The sequence below is a fragment of the Megascapheus bottae genome, chromosome 5, assembly GCF_031878675.1.
Source record: "Megascapheus bottae isolate mThoBot1 chromosome 5, mThoBot2.hap1, whole genome shotgun sequence".
NCBI classification, from domain to species: domain Eukaryota; kingdom Metazoa; phylum Chordata; class Mammalia; order Rodentia; family Geomyidae; genus Megascapheus; species Megascapheus bottae.
In genome coordinates this window covers 10935771-10951581 of record NC_143513.1, presented here as the reverse complement: position 1 = coordinate 10951581, position 15811 = coordinate 10935771, and the positions used below count along the sequence as shown (strand labels likewise).

Below are 15811 nucleotides of genomic sequence, written 5' to 3'. Positions count from 1 at the left end.
AGAAGTGGTGCTGAGGCTCAAGTGGTAGAGCTCTAGCCTTGAGAAAGTCCAAGGACAGTGCTCAGGCCCTGAGCTCAAGCCCAGGACTGGAAAAAAAAAAAAGAAAAAAAAAACAAAAAAAGCAAAGCTGGCAGAGAGCAGATCTTCACTGGCTCATAAGGCTGGCAGCTGGGGTCAAATCTGCCATTGTAGAGTGGAGGGTTGGGGTGCATAATCCAAGTAGCATTCATCTCAACACAGAGCTTCTGGTAGTGTGAGGGTGGGAGGCCGTAGTTGTGTGGATGCTTGATGTCTCGGGTATCTGTATTAATGTTGCAAACAGCATTTGAGAACTGTCAGCTGTGTCTTGTAACAAAACAAAACTCCACTGAACTAAACAGGAACTGGCATTAGCTGAGCTCAGTGAAGGAGTAAGAGCATTTGAGGGACATTGTTTTTCTATAATACGTCTTTTCAATCCTTTAATGAATCTGATATTTCATGGAGGTTGTTAAGAATAAGCTTTCCTTCTTATGAATTTTTGTCCTGATTTATACTCAAATGATGGAGGCGCAGCTAAAGAGAATTTCCTTAAACAAAAGACCTAAAGCCCGTGCAAATAGAAACAACTAAAATTTCAGGGCCGTCCTAACATATTATTTTGTATAGTGTTAGCATTTGTAGAGTCTGTAGGTCAAGCTACGGTATTATTTTGTCTTGATATCATCAAAATGTTTACAATTTTCTAGCCCCAAAAGGAACTTCCTAAAATGAACACATTAACATTTACTATTAATATAAATATCAACTGCCTGCATTTTTCAGTAATAAAAACTTTTTACTTTTATGTAAATTTTCTTTTTAAATGTGAAATTAAATTATCATTATGGCCATTGATTTTTGTAGTTATGAATAAAGGCAAGAATATATGTACATTTATACTTGAATTGAATGACAGATTTTGAATCTATAAATGTAAGACAAATATATCTAAAAGCATTGCCTATATTTGAAAGAGAATATTCAGGTATTTACAATAAGCCTAAATGCTTTGCCTCTTTTAGGTGCTGATTAGAAATGATGGCACCTAACAGGTGGCTTTGCCTAAATGCATGCAGGCTAGAAACTCCACTAAAGTAGGTGTTTGGCTCTTTGACTGTTTCTCTAAATTTGAAGAATAAACTAATTCCAATTGCAACACATACCAAGGAAAAATTTTAGTCAGAAAGTGTGGGTTGGAACCCAGGCTTGGCTATTTTAATTTCTTTACATGTTAGTTTAAAACCTACTATGTGAAAAATTCAGTAAAATACCAGAAACATACAAATCAGCATTCGTTCTTCAGGTGTTTAGTCTGGGGAAATGAGACATTTACACTGCTGTTATCAGTCTCATAAGGAAATTAGTAAAGGCCAGAAAAGATCATGAGAACAGCTGATATTTCATGTGCCACGGCTGTATGATATTCACGAATACTCTAACTGTTCCAACTACACTATGGGGGAGATAGTAAAGCCACAGTAGTGTACTTGGGGTCCAGGGCCTGCTTTTGAGTCCACTCAGATGTATGATGACACACATCTTGACCTCTCTGATTTTTCATTTACCACCAATCATACAGTTCTATTTATTCATTGAAAATTAATTATGGAATGGATGAAGAGAATTCAGCATCAACTCTATCACATAAGTGAGGCTAATGGTTATTAAAATACAAAACAGTATGTCCCCAATTAGAGGATCAGGGGCTGTTGAGAGGTTATATAATTTACACAAGCTCACACAATAAGTTGCAGAGATTAAGACTCTTGTGGAAAGCTTCCATTTCCTTCATCATTTGAGGTGTTTAAAAATATATTTATAGGAATAAATGCTGGGTAAATTTGAGAGGTATTTAATGTGTGAGTCACCAAATCCAATTTATTGCTTTGCCATTTATATTTCAGACCATCAAATTAAGTCTATCACATCCTTAACTTAGCCAGATTAGACCCTGGTCTCCAGCTGCTTGTTGGTGGAGAGAAAAACCTTCCACCCACACAGAGAACAGGAATCCATTCAGGTGGGTGAGCCAGGCCTCCGTGAGACAGTGAGGCTGCATTGCTCATTTATGAAACGGAGATTCTGAGTTGCTCATGTGATTCCAAGCATCCTCAGCTCTCACCGAGCCAAGTGTAAAAGCAGAGCTCACAGTGTCTGATTCGCTGGTATGATGTAAGTCACTTTGCAGACTTCCTCTCCAATGATGGCGGAGAAATCACAAGGCTCTGACAGCCCTCAAGAAGGCCAGGAAAAGAGCAAGAGACAGATCCTGAGGCACACCAAGACAGCGTGGGTGCCACTTGATGGACAGTTGGCTCTTGGCTCTGAGGAGGACAGTCAGATGGTCAGCGTTCCCATGCTGGGTGAGAAGAGATCCTGGAACTCTCTGAAAAATGCCCTACTATGGGTGGCAAGTATGCATAGTTTTGGCTAGGGTGGAGGTTTTTGCAACAAGGATTTAGGTTGAAAGATACCAATGTTCCTGGCACAAGGCTGGATGGTTCATGAAAGGTCACTTTCCATTCCCACAGACACTCAGAACCCAGACCTTCCAACACAATGACAAGTAAGGGATGGGTTCTGGTCTTTTCCAAGATCTTAAGACGTGAGACCCTTGAAGCCACATGAGGCTTCTTTTAGAACACTGTTTTATTGAAAGATGTTTTTGGTCTTGCATGAAACATTGATCATGAGTAAGAAAGTCTCCCCATCCCTCAATGGATAGGGATTAGATGGCTTTCTTTTGCCCACTCTGCTCTACTTGACTTCATCCTTTCCTGGTATCTTGACTGGAGAATCTAGGCTCCTGGCCTAGCTGGTTCCCCTGACAGTGCGTTGGGGCTAGCCCCATTGCTTCATAAAGCTCACGAACATCTCCCAGGCTGGACAGAAGCCATCAGAACCAGAGTAAGCATCTTCTAGGAAATGCTGCTTTTGTCCTTCCTGTCCTGCTGACAATTTGCTCAGCCAGTGCAAGATCCACCTTAAAAGACTGGAGCATTGCTAATACAAAACGCCCTTGGCAATGGGGGAATGCAGTGCAGTTTGTCCCTGGAATGAATGCAAATATGGTTTCTAACCTGGCAGAGAACTCCTTGCAAATAAACAACCCTGGCTGGCTGCCTTAGGTAAATGTTGGGATTCAATAAGGAGAGACTCTGGGGTGATTTACATCCAACAAGAGAAAGATAAAACTCTCATATGCTTTTCTACCCTTTGTATTCACACCAGGTAATTTACAATTATCCTGTATCTCTCTCTCTCTCTTCACTGATTTGCTCCCCGCCCCCCTCCCCCTCCCTTTCCTTCCAAAGTTGCACTTTTTTTGGTATTTGCACTCTGTTTCCAGGAGAAGCTGATTGTGGAAAGCAGCAGCCTGTGCCATCAGGCTGAAGATGAATTTACTTATAGAAACATGTGACTGACTATAGGAGCTAAGAGGGTGACAGGGTGGTAGCTTGGAGTCTGATGGCTGCCTGGGCTTTGACTAATGGGTCTGTCTCTTCTTCATTTGCAGAAGATTTCAAACAGGAGAACATCCAGCAGTGGCTGGACTCTGGATTCTTGTAAGTGTTTCTCTGTGCCTTACCTATTTCTCTTACAAAGATCCACGGAAACCGTGGCAAATAGAGGTGTTCATGTTAACTAGAGACCGAGGGAATTACCTTACCATTGCAAAACCTAGATACACATCTCACAGTACAAAATAGATTTCTGCTCCAGCCCTGTCTATTTCTTGGCTCCCAAAAGTCCTCTCAACAAAAATCTAACTCTACATTTGTACTTATAAGTTCAGTTTAAAAAAGCGAGTACATTGGGTGACTCAAAATATTTTTGTTTCTCTTATAGTGTCTCTGTAAATGAACATTTCCAGCAAGTCATCGACCCCACTGGTAAGACCAGAGAGCCCAGAAGAGCTCTGCTCTATGGCACAGAATAGAGTTATGTGTGCTGAGTAGATTTATGTGTGTTGAGTACAGTGACTTAGTCTGACTTAGAACCAGTCTTCCTCAAGGAAGGGTTAGCAGAGGCTCCCAGAAGTGGGTAAAACTTCACCTCTTTCATTTGTATGCTTGGGACTTGGAGCTTTCCCCCAGAAACAGGTTACGGCCAAAGTCAAGGGTCTTCTTACTGCTCAATGTTCTCAACATATAGCAGAAACTCTCTAGCTCCTATGAAGGCATTTACAAAGCTAGAATAATGGAAATGAAATGATTTAAATTCCCTCATACAATGCAATGTTGTACTTGAATAGAGTTTCTAAATCTAGTTTCTAGTGTTCAGTCTCAGAATTGCACATCTTCTCTCTAATGATATATTTGTTCTAACGATATATTTGAACAAATGACTGAATCCTAAAGCAAACAGTGCAAGCCTTTCTGGGGAGAAAAATGTATCATCTCAGCTGTCTCACTGAGATTTGGTGAGAATAGCATAGAATGGAAAATAAATTTAAGGACAATTTTCAGGGATTCCATCTTCATTCATTGAAATGCCATTCTCCATAGAACTGAAGATTCCTTAATTATAAAATGCACTAGTTTTATAAGTAGGACTCCAGTAGATAAAAATCAGACCTGGTGATGGCCAGTGAAAGGCAGCATAGACTACAAGATACCTATTTAAGACCCAGTGTAACCTCAGCTTTATCCATAGACCTGGCAAGCCTGGATTTTTAAACAAGGCTATGTTCTGAGATTCTAAGGAGACATTTGGTGGTGGTGGGTTTACCCTCAGCCCAATTTCCTCATTCATCACCTTGTAGAGAAATAACAAGCACCTGATTTTTATCTGGGTGATCCAGGACCTCCATAGAAAGAGGCTCAATGCCCTGAAGTGGGTTCAAATACAGTGACTTCAGGTTCCTTTTTCTTATGATTGATTGCCAAGGGACTATCTTGGCCTTTTATTGTGACTCATGGACTTTAATTCCCTTCTGTGGCCTATTTTTTAAAATTTGCCTAATATTTTACACCTGGTTCACCATTCTCATGCTAGGTAAATCTCCTAAGCGTTGGTGGCAGAACCAGCCTCAGAGTCTAGTTTCATGAATAAATCTTGCAAGGAGGGAAATGAGGTTCAGAAAGGCTAAGTCATGCCAGGAATGTGGCCTAGTGGTAGAGTGCTTGCCTAGCATGCACAAAGCCCTGGATTCAATTCCTTGTTACCACATCGGAAGAAAAATCCAGAAGTGGTGCTGTGACTCAAGTGGTAGAGTGCTAGCCTTGAGAAAGCTCCAAGACAGTGTCCAAGTCCTGAGACCAAGCCACACACACACACAAAAAGAAGAAACAAAGGCTAAGTCTCTTGCCCAATGCAATCATGTTAGTAGATAAGGGAGCTGAGACTGGTGTTCAGGTGTGTCTGGATATACAGCCACCCATCATAGCAAACTGTTATGTTCGATGTTATCCCTTAACACGAATGGAAACTCAGAAAGGAAAGCTTGTACCAGCCTCCCTGGTAGAAAAGCCTGAGCATGAGCTAGGGGTGAGCTCCAGTCTCTTCTCTCTCTGTCATCTCACCGGTGAATACCTGCTTTCTGGGACCATGACATAATATTTCTGTGCTTACCCTTCTCAATTTAGGAAAATCCCAGTTTTCAATGTCAATCAAGTGTGTATGGAAATGCAAAATGGTCACATCTGGGTTCCTTAAAAAGATAACCTCAAGTTGGCTAGCAGATCCAAACTTGATAAATCATGAACACCACAGTACGGCACACTGCTTACAGTTAACAACATTGTATTATTTACATGGAATTTGCTAAGAGAATAGATCTTAAATATTCCTGCATCAGAAAAAGTAATTTTGTAAGTTGATGACTATGTTAATTAGCTTGATCATGATAATCATTTTGTAATGTATATCAGAACATGTTGTATACCTTGAACAGATAAAAATTTTATTTGCCAATTATACCTCACTAAAGCTGAAAAAACATTAAATCATCCATGTAGAAAGCCATGGTAGTTATGAAACTTTGATTTCAGAAATTCAAAATGAGCAGAACTCTAAGGCTAGGAATGGTGGGGCTCAGACAGTGAAGCACAGGTCTAGCACAGGTCCTGAGTTCAAGCCCGGGGCCCCTAAAGAAACAAGTAACAACCCAAACTCTTAGAAAATTGTTGACTGAGAAACCAGTACTTTCCAACTAGAGATTTCTCTGCTTACTGTGCTTTCTTGAGGCTTTCTAGGTCCTTCACTGCATACATTTTGGACTCAAACGTGATAATAATATAAAAACTATCATTAGTAATGATTACTTATCAAATGCTTATTATATGTAAAAATTCATTGGATGATAACATCATTAAGTATGGTAGAAACTGATATCTAGAATTTGTCTAAAACCACAAGCCAATACTAACTGGAAACATAGCTTGAATTCAATTGTGTCTGTTTTCTAAGTCCATGCTTTTTTTCTACCAGAAGCTCGTGCCCTTCTCATGACAGTGTGCTGATGTGAACCAGCTCCCAGAACACTATCTCTATCCCTTCCTTACTTCTGTGAGCCATGCATGGGTGGCAGGAAAGAACTTTCTGTAACTTTAAGGTTTTGCTGTGGGGACATGCTATTGTCTCCATCTTGGTCATGCAAAACACCTTTCCCTTCTATTTCTGGGGGCCATGGAAGGTTGTAAGTTCTTTTCTGAAAGAGATGTTGCCCACGACAGGTTCCACGCAATCCTTTTTGTGTTGCCACATAGGCAAGCTAAATCAACACTTATTGACCATTCCCCTCTTTTGAATCTCCAGGATCCACCATTGCTGCCTGTGAAGCCTTATAGTGCTACTTCTTGCAGAATTTGTGGAAATATTCTTGTATACCCTTCCTGTCAGATCCCACATTGAAGCTGAACATAAGAAATCCCTCAGAGAAGGCCAAATGTGGTAGCACATGCCTTTAATTCTCTGGACACAGAGATTGATGATACCATCACTTAAGGCTGGTCTGATTAAAATGTTAGTGAGACCTTGATCTCATCAAGTAAGACTGCAACCATGGCACACAGCTGTAATGCCAACTACACAAGAGGTATAAGTTGAGGCCTTCAATCCGCATCCGCAAAAATGCAACAACACTCTATTCTGGAATATAACCCAAAATAACAGAAATGGAAGCCTAGCTCAAGTGTTAACAATTACAGGACCATTCGTTCGAACCCTTGCATTTCTACAAAGATTAAAATAAAATTTAAATTAAAAAGCAGAGCTGATAGAGAGTATCTTGTTTGTGGAAAACTCATGACCACCACCAGATAACTAACCACTTAGACATCAGCACTCTCTTGATTGTGATTGTACATTGTCATTATAATAATGTTTCAAGTGGGCAGCCCTCATTCCGTTTTGTCTCTTTTTATCATGGTAGTAGTAGGGTTTGACTCGGCTTAAATGTTTGCTAGGTGGACACTGTGACACTTGAACCATGCTCTCAGTCCTTTTGCTTTTCATTTGTGCTTCCGGCAGAGTCTCGTTCTTTACTGGCCAGGTTGGATTTGCAGCACAATTCTCCTTTTGGGTAGCTGAGATTACAGGTGTGTTCCCTCATGCCTCTGGGACAAGTTTAACAACACATGCAAGCGTCACTGCGCGTACAAAAGTTATAACCAGATCCTACAGCAGAAGGCTAGCTCTGGCAGAGTTACACATGAAGCTGCTTGCTCCTTGGTTAATTAATTTGTCCTTTTTGATATTTAAATATTTCTTCTCCATTCCTCAGAGAGGTCCCCAGAGGAGTACAATGAGTTCTTTCTAGAAGGAATTCGCTAAATGATTAAGAATGTAGAAAATCAATTTCTACATTCTGCGGTCTATATTATTAAAAAAGGTCAGAATAAATCCAACTAAACATAGCGCTCCCTTGAAGCTTATCCAAGCAAAGTACTTGTAGCAAAGCACCATTGTGAGCAAAGGTTCAGAAGAGGAGATGCGGAATGGGAGACTGGTTCTCAGAAGTGGCATTCTGACCTTTGTGACCATCTCGCTTTGATAATCGCATACTACCTACACTGCATTCCTGCAAGACCTCCCTCACCATCTCCTCATTTCCCATTCTTGATTCTTCATCCATTCTCTTTTGTGTTAAAGTCTTTTGTTTCTATCATCTCCTTCCCCAGTGCCAGGTCCTCCAGGAGTTTCTTGCTTATGTGGACTCTGGAATGTACTTTCTCTTCTAAGTAGCACACGTGGCTCAAGCTGGGGGATCTGAAGCTTCTCCCCAACACAGTGACATAGTTACAGCCCACAGAAGGTGGAAGCTGTCACTGAGTTCCTGATGGCCTCCGAGCTGGCTAGCAGAAGGAACCTAATGTGTTCAGACAATGTGATCTGATTGGGAGAGGTGCTTGGAGAACGGAGGCGTGAGCTGGTTGGTGAAAGAGGAAACTGAGGCAAAGCCAAAAAATTCAGTTTGGTGGGAGTTGTAAGAGTTTAAACAAAAGCACAGACATGAGATGAAAACTCAATGTGTGCAGGAAAGTATCCAGAAAGTAACCTGACTGGAGATGTCTGGATATGTGTCTGTTGTCTAAGATGTAGTCTGCTTGTAAAGGTCTGATCTGAAGGACCAGGTCCAGTGTAGTAGGAAGCAGAGTCGTAGATGAGTCACCTCAGATTTGAGTTTGAATGGCAGTCCTCACAGGGTGTCTGAGAAGAGTGTGATGCAGAGGCTACGTCTCCATTGGGGATGTGGGTCCTGGTGCTGAGAACTGGAGCTGAGGCTGGCTGTAGGTGCAGGGCAGGTAAAGTCATTACTACTGCTACCTGCACTGTGGCAGAGAGGAGGCAAGGGCGGACCTTAGAGGAGTCTCTAGGACACAGAAGCAGGGTGCTCACATTGGTGAGAATTATTGTGGCCCTTAGCTTGAGCTGGCAAGGGCTGGCCCTGGGGTAGGTATGGAAGGGGGAACAAAAGTCCACAGCACCTAGAAAACAAATATTATGGGAGAGGGAGAGGAGCAAAGCTTCCCAGGTAGTTTTGAAGTTTTGAGCATGAGTTTCAGGCTGGAAATAAGCCTTATGTTTTCTAAGAATGTGAGTTAACAATTTGCCAATGGAACGAACACATACACTGTTCATTGTCTTTACTCAGTGCCCTGGTCATGCAGGAGTTAAATGTTCAGAAAGCAGCAGAATGCTATTATTTCAGAGCCTTGTGAAATGTAACTTGATTAGTCTATTGGACGAAATTCCAAGGAACCAAATGTCTTCCATGAATCAGTCAGAAATGCTTAGGAAAACCAAAATAAAAAATGCTTTTGAAGCCAATAAAGGTGCTAATTAGTGCCTTCTGCATATCTAACTACATCTTCTCCAATAGTGCATTCTGTGGGGTTAAGCACGGGGTTGAGTGTGGGATCTGCCATCTCAGATGGTGGAAGTCCACCTGGCCAGGCGAGGGCTTCCGGCTGAGAACACAGAACAGAAATGCAGTGCATCTTTCTGTCCTCATTTTCATCCCTCCACCCCCACCACAAACCAATCCTTAGAAAACTTGACAACAAGACTTGATTTTCCTCCTCCCTCCCTCCCTCCCTCCCTCCCTCCCTCCCTCCCTCCCTCCCCCCCCCCCTCTCTCTCTCTCTCTCTCTCTCTCTCTCTCTCTCTCTCTTTCTCTTCCCATTTCTCTCTCAAGACAGGAAATCTGGTATTGAAATCCAAGAAGAATATTCTAGAGGGAAAAAACAAGGGAAGAAATGTCCAGTCAGTTAGAGAATGCAGCATGGAGCTAGGCATCCATTATCAGGGCTTGCACAGTGGATTCATATCCCTTAAGAGTGGATCCTCCAGCCTGGGACTGCTCCATGCCTGGCACCTACACAAGCTTCTAGAAGCTCAGAGTCACAGCAGAGGTGTATGTCCCATACCTCAGATTGTTGCTCCAATCAGAGGTGACAGATTCAAGGGATCAGAGGTAACAGACTCAGGTTAGGTAACAGACTCAGAGGCTTCTGGGAGCCAGGCAGGTAATTGCTAATGAGTGAAAGCAAACCACACAGAGACTGGAACATTGGTGAGTACAGAGTCCTCAGCAGATCTGCCCTGAGAATACCCAAGGAAGGCTGTGGGCTTTCTAAGCTTTAAAGTGAAATAGAAGCCCTCATCTCTGTAGACCTGGCTCATTATGAGTCACCCACCTGGGCTGGTCCACTCACCTCCTATTGAGAATGGGTCAGGGGGCTGGGAGTGTGGCCTAGTGGTAGAGTGTTTGCCCAGCATGCATGAAGCCCTGAGTTTAATTCCTTGGTACCACATAAACAGAAAAGTGGTGATGTGGCTCAAGTGGTAGAGCACTAGTCTTGAGAAAGCCCAAGGACAGTGCCCAGGCCCTGAGTTCAAGCCCCAGGACTGGCAAAAAAGAAAGAAAAGAAGGAAGGAAGGAAAGAAAGATAGAAAGAAAGAAAGAAAGAAAGAAAGAAAGAAAGAAAGAAAGAAAGAAAGAAAGAAAGAAGGAAGGAAGGAAAGACAGGATAGCCAGGAAAGCAGTGTCTGACCCTGACTTGCTCACCTAAGGCTTCAGGAAGCTTATAAACTTACAAAACTAGGAAATAATCCTTTCAACAAATAAGGACTAACCAGTGCAAATGCAGCCACCAAATAATCAACCTCAGTTTCAAGAGGCCTTGCAGCCTCCATGGTGATTAACCTTAGATGCAGAGGCTATGCAGGTAGTGTTGATGCCAGGACCTAGGGAGCCCTGGGAAAATAGAAAGCAGGCCAGAAACCTTGTTAATTTTAGTAGTTTTATCACAATTTTAAAATCCAGGCTTAACTTGTAAGCTTAAAACCTCATGTTAGTTTGCTTTTTTTCTTGTTGTTGGTGTTGGTCCTGGAGCTTGAGTTAAGGGCCTGGGCACTGTCCCTGACCATTGTAGCTCAAGGCTAGCACTCTACCACCTGAGTCACAGCTCCACTTCTGCCTTTTTCTTTTCTTTTTTTTGTAGTTTATTGGATATAAGATTCCCATGAACTTTCCTGCTCTGGCTGACTTCGAACAGGATTTTCAGATTTCACTCTCCTGCATAACTAGGATTACAGGTGTGGGCCATTGGTGCTGAGCTGGGATTTTTGTTTGTTTGTTCTGTGAGGAGCCCTCATCTGCTAATTGTGGGCCTAGCCAGGAGCTTGCTGCATGGTAGAGGACCAGAAGGCCCTTCACTTAGCTGCAGCTAAAGTTTCAAGACGTCCTGGGGTACCATCACACAGGACAAACCCACTGTGACCAAACCAGGTCTGTTAGGCTGTTCCTTACAGATGGTGCTGGCTTTGGAACTTCCTTTCCTCTTACAGGGAGGAGGCCCTTTGTTTCCTAGCAACCAGATGGCACCTCACCAAAGAGGTAGGAGAGAGGGGAGGGGCCTAGAGAAGGCCCACTAGTTGTGTGTGGGAACACAATCCATGAGGAAACTCTGGGAAAAGGTACAAGACCCTGAATTACTAGGTTTTCGGGGTTTTGGGGTTTTATTTTTTTCCCTTTCCCTAGATTATTTTTTTCATTTTTTGTTTATTTTTTCCATATATTTTTATTGTAATTAATAGAAGGGTTACATTACATTCCCTATATGGAAGGTGCATTACTTCACATACATTGATACCCTTTCTCATGTCGTGGTCCCCATTTCCCTCTCCCCCACCCCCACCCGCATCCTGTTTTCCCCTCTTTCATATCCAATTTCAACTAACCAAATATGCATATATCTAATATATCAGATAACAAAGTGAAATACTGTAACAATATGAGATAATCAAGGGACAGCAAAAGAGATGAGAGATAACATAGTACATTAAGGACAACAATCACTCATTATATGGCTTTTGTTTCTATATCCTAGAGGTCCTTTCATTTAGCGTCATACTGTATTATTTTATTTTTCTGGATGAATTGATTTTTCCCACCCAGGGCTTGGGTTTGTGAAAACCCAGCAAGGCTGAGCTAATACTTCTCATCTGTATCTGAAAATGGGCCATTTTCTCTCTGACAGTTGGAGCCATCCACGATGGTCACAGGGCCTCAACTTTGGCTGGCCACACATATTCATCTTTGTTTTCCAAGAAGCCGTTAATGGCCTATCTAAATTTCTGCTGTATCTGTGCCATGAGGTGGCAAATGGGCTTTCTCAAATGTGACACTCAGTCAGCTGGCAGTGGTTGTGTGAGTCTGAGAAGCTCTGACTAGGATTTCATGAACAAGTGTTTCTTGATGGATTAGTAATGCCTGCCCAGATGTGATGCTTGTGTCTGTGCAATGGAGTTTGCCCAGATGTGATGCTTGTGTCTGTGCAATGGATTAGTAATGCCTGTCTAGATAAGAAACTTGTTTCTTGACTAAATGCTAGTGTTCAGACTCTGAGTCCCGGAGGTTCCAATCATGTCCTTTAGAATGTTTCATAAAATGTATTTTTTCCCTAGTTACTGCCTTCCAAAATCTAGACATATACCTCAAATTTGCTGTTTTTTTCACTAAGAATCACTCATTAAGTTTGTGACAAATGGCCTTGCTTGTATGTGATCATTTCAATCAGATACTCATGGCTTTCCTGAGGGAGTATCTCTAGGATCAATGAAAAAGCTATGTTATTGATTAGTGATATCTGCAGTCTGATTGGGAGTTTGGTGCAGAGACCATAGCTGTTCTCTCTCTCCACATAGCCTTTAAAATTGACTCTCATTTTGGGCCCCATCTTACTCAAATGGTGATAGAGTTCCATTTGTTTTATAAGGCAGATTTACTGTATTCGTGCTTATATTGCCCCCCATTATAATTAGACATTCTAGTCTCTGTTAAAAATACTTTATTCATTCACATCTCAACAATATTCCACTAGCTTTTATTTTCCTAGACTAGTTCTCTATTTCCATTTATCAGGGTAACTGGGCCTTTAAAACTCCTAAAATTACAAATATTGCCGAACTAGGTATGACAGTAAATGCTTATAATATAAGCACTAAGGAAATACAGGCAGGAAGATTATGAGTTTGAGCCAGCTGAGACTACATAGCAAGACCTTATTTCAAAGCGAAACAAACAAAAATAGGGCTGGGCAGGTAGCTCATCAATACAGTACTTGCCTACCAGTTGTAATGTCCTGGATTTAATCCCCAACACCATCACACACACACACACACACACACACACACACACACACACACACACAAAGTGAAAGAACTATGGAAATTCCTATCTCCATTACCCAAATTTGAAACTGACAGTCAAGTCCACAGATACCTTGCAGTTTTCCGTGGACACCCTACCCAGGCAGGAATCTTGTTTCTAAACTAATGTCCTTTATTACATGTTCAGCATTATTCACACATTTCAGTCGTTTCACTTTGTTTGCCGACAGTTTCTCCCAAGTTATATAAAACCTCATCTTCTAGAAAAGCAAGAGGGAAACGCTTCCCAGCTTTATGAATTCTCACTACTAGTAGCCAGGACAGACAGAAAGGAGAAAATAGCAAGGAGAAGGAAGTTTGCACACATTCTGAATCTTTCCTCTTGTAGAAATCAGCCACACCCTGTCACAACACAGGTCTGATACTGTAGTGACCCTCTGGCCTCCAAACCAGAATGCTGGATTCTTGGTGTCATCTTTCTCATCATGTTTGACTGCTCTAAAACCTTCTGTGGTTTTCCACATCCTAACACATACATTTAAACTTCCTTATCTGGTTTTCAAATAAACCACAAAACATTCTGTTGACAGTGTGGTGTTTTGTAAAGAAATAAGGCAACAACAAACTAAAATAAGCTGTGCATTTTATTCTCCACAAGAAATTTATTTAATCTGAATCTGTTTTCCTCTTAGAAGTGGGAAACATACCTATTTCATGGATTTCCTGTCAAGGATGGAAAGGCTGTACATGTACTGGGTTGAGACATTCCCTTGAACAGTTAGTGTTCAACAAATACTATTATTACAGTAATCAATGCTAGAGGCAGTAATAATTCCTTCTAATGGGGACTTTTGATTATATGGGGCCAAGATCATCACTAACCTCTTACTCTCTGTTTCTTTATGTAAGACATAAGATCATAAGTTAAATGGCTTTGGGGTGGATTCAAGGATACCAGTTGGTGACAAATGCTGAGTCTTCAGTGCTTTGTTGGACTTTTCTGCCTGGACTGGCTGCAAATCATGCTCTCAGATTTCAGCCTCCCGAGTATCTGGGATTTCAGGTGTGAGCCACTGGCACTGGCTTTCTAATACTTTTTTATTGTTGTAGGTTCTTTGCATGAAGAAGTAATGGTTCAGATGACTGTGAAAGACTACATGAGGTAGGTAGAAGAATCAAACTATTTACTCCGATACTCTGCAGCCACATCTGAAGTAAAGTTTCTTACTGATGCCATAGATCTTGGGGACTCACAAACCACAGGGCCTAGAACACTTGTTTTCACTTGCATTTGTGAGAAATAGTTTTCTTAAATGTCATAAACATGCTAGCAAGTGAAATGAACGACTGCTGGCTCTCTGGGGATTTAATAAAAGCTTATGTATCAATGACTTTCTACTATCATGCAACAGTTCCTCAAAGCTGCATTTTAATTTTCAAGTTGCCAATGTGGTTAGATATCATTTTGCTCCTGGAGGAGAACACATGTAATTCCTCAAGTTCCTTGGAAAACGCAGTGAGTCCCCTGGTAAAGCAGAGTGGTCTCAGAGTGGGGTGGATTTTTGGAAATCCTCCAGGCATTTTTGATACTCACTATTACATCAGACATTCTAGTGGACCAGGCTTTGAGGTGAGACACTCTGTACTTGCACCTTCGTCATCCTTGAATTTTTAGGAATATCCCAGCTGGCTGAAACCAAATATGCCTCTGTCTCCTCTTTGCTGCTACCAATTCACACCCTAAGTGCTATATTTGTGATTAGCACCCCCCGCCCCATTAAAGGATTGGTTTACTACTCCTGGAGCAGGAAGGGACCATAGAAATCTCCTACACAACTCTTGTATGTTCTCAAACAGGAAAATGAGAAGTGGATTCATGGCCAGATCATGGTTTAGCCATGGCCACCATGCACGGAATCTTCTGGATGTGAGGCTAGCTGCAGGGTAGCTGAGTCCTACAAAAACAAGATATGACCTTCAAATTGCAAACAAAAACTAAATTATGGGGGGAGTCTAACAAAAGGTGAGGGAGGCCCTAAGCACAGGGATCTTTTCTGCTCACATTCTTTTAATGACAAGCAACAGTTGGACAAAAATGCAAATTCTAAGGACTCTTTCTAAATGTGAGGAGGGTAAAGGCAAATTCTATAACTTCATTTCTTTGGGAATGGTAACTGCACTTGATTCTTTGATAAATTCGAATTGTTATTCTAATTGTTTACCAAGCATCTATTCTACTCGATGATCTCTAGTAAAGCTGAGCTGTAGGAAACTGAATTATTAAGGCTCATTCTCTTTGGAAGTGCCTGGCCTATTGGCTAGTGATCCTCTTTTTGGTGGTGGAGGGGTTTGTTGCTGTTGGATCTGGGTGGGCACAGGAAACCTGGGGTCAGCATCTCAAGGCTTGGCAATCATTTCATATGAGACTCTCCAACAAGGAATCACTCCAGCTGCTGGTTGCTCTTCCTTTGTCATAATTTTAACTTTTCCCCTCCAAGTTGAAGCCCAGCAAAGCTAGGTTTCTGAAGTTTCCCCCCAATGATTTGCTGTCAAGAGAGAATCATTCTGTCACCTTTATAATGAACACGAGCCCATCCCTAACACTTAACATTTCCCCACATGGCTCTGAAGCAAGAAACAGCCCTCGAGCTGCAGGCTCTCTCCATCAAAG

At 41.8% G+C, this 15811-nt stretch overlaps 1 protein-coding gene across 1 annotated transcript in view; it reads left to right on the top strand.

Annotated features, from left to right (window-relative positions):
- Positions 1–2191: 2191 nt before the first annotated feature.
- Itprid1 (ITPR interacting domain containing 1) overlaps positions 2192–15811 on the top strand; it is a 55617-nt gene continuing 41997 nt past the window's right edge. Inside the window, exons 1-4 of the mRNA XM_090332277.1 lie at positions 2192–2384; positions 3539–3587; positions 3871–3914; positions 14251–14302. Of these exons, the coding sequence (XP_090188403.1) occupies positions 2222–2384; positions 3539–3587; positions 3871–3914; positions 14251–14302 (308 nt within the window). The 5' untranslated portion in view covers positions 2192–2221. The remainder of the gene's footprint in view (positions 2385–3538; positions 3588–3870; positions 3915–14250; positions 14303–15811) is intronic.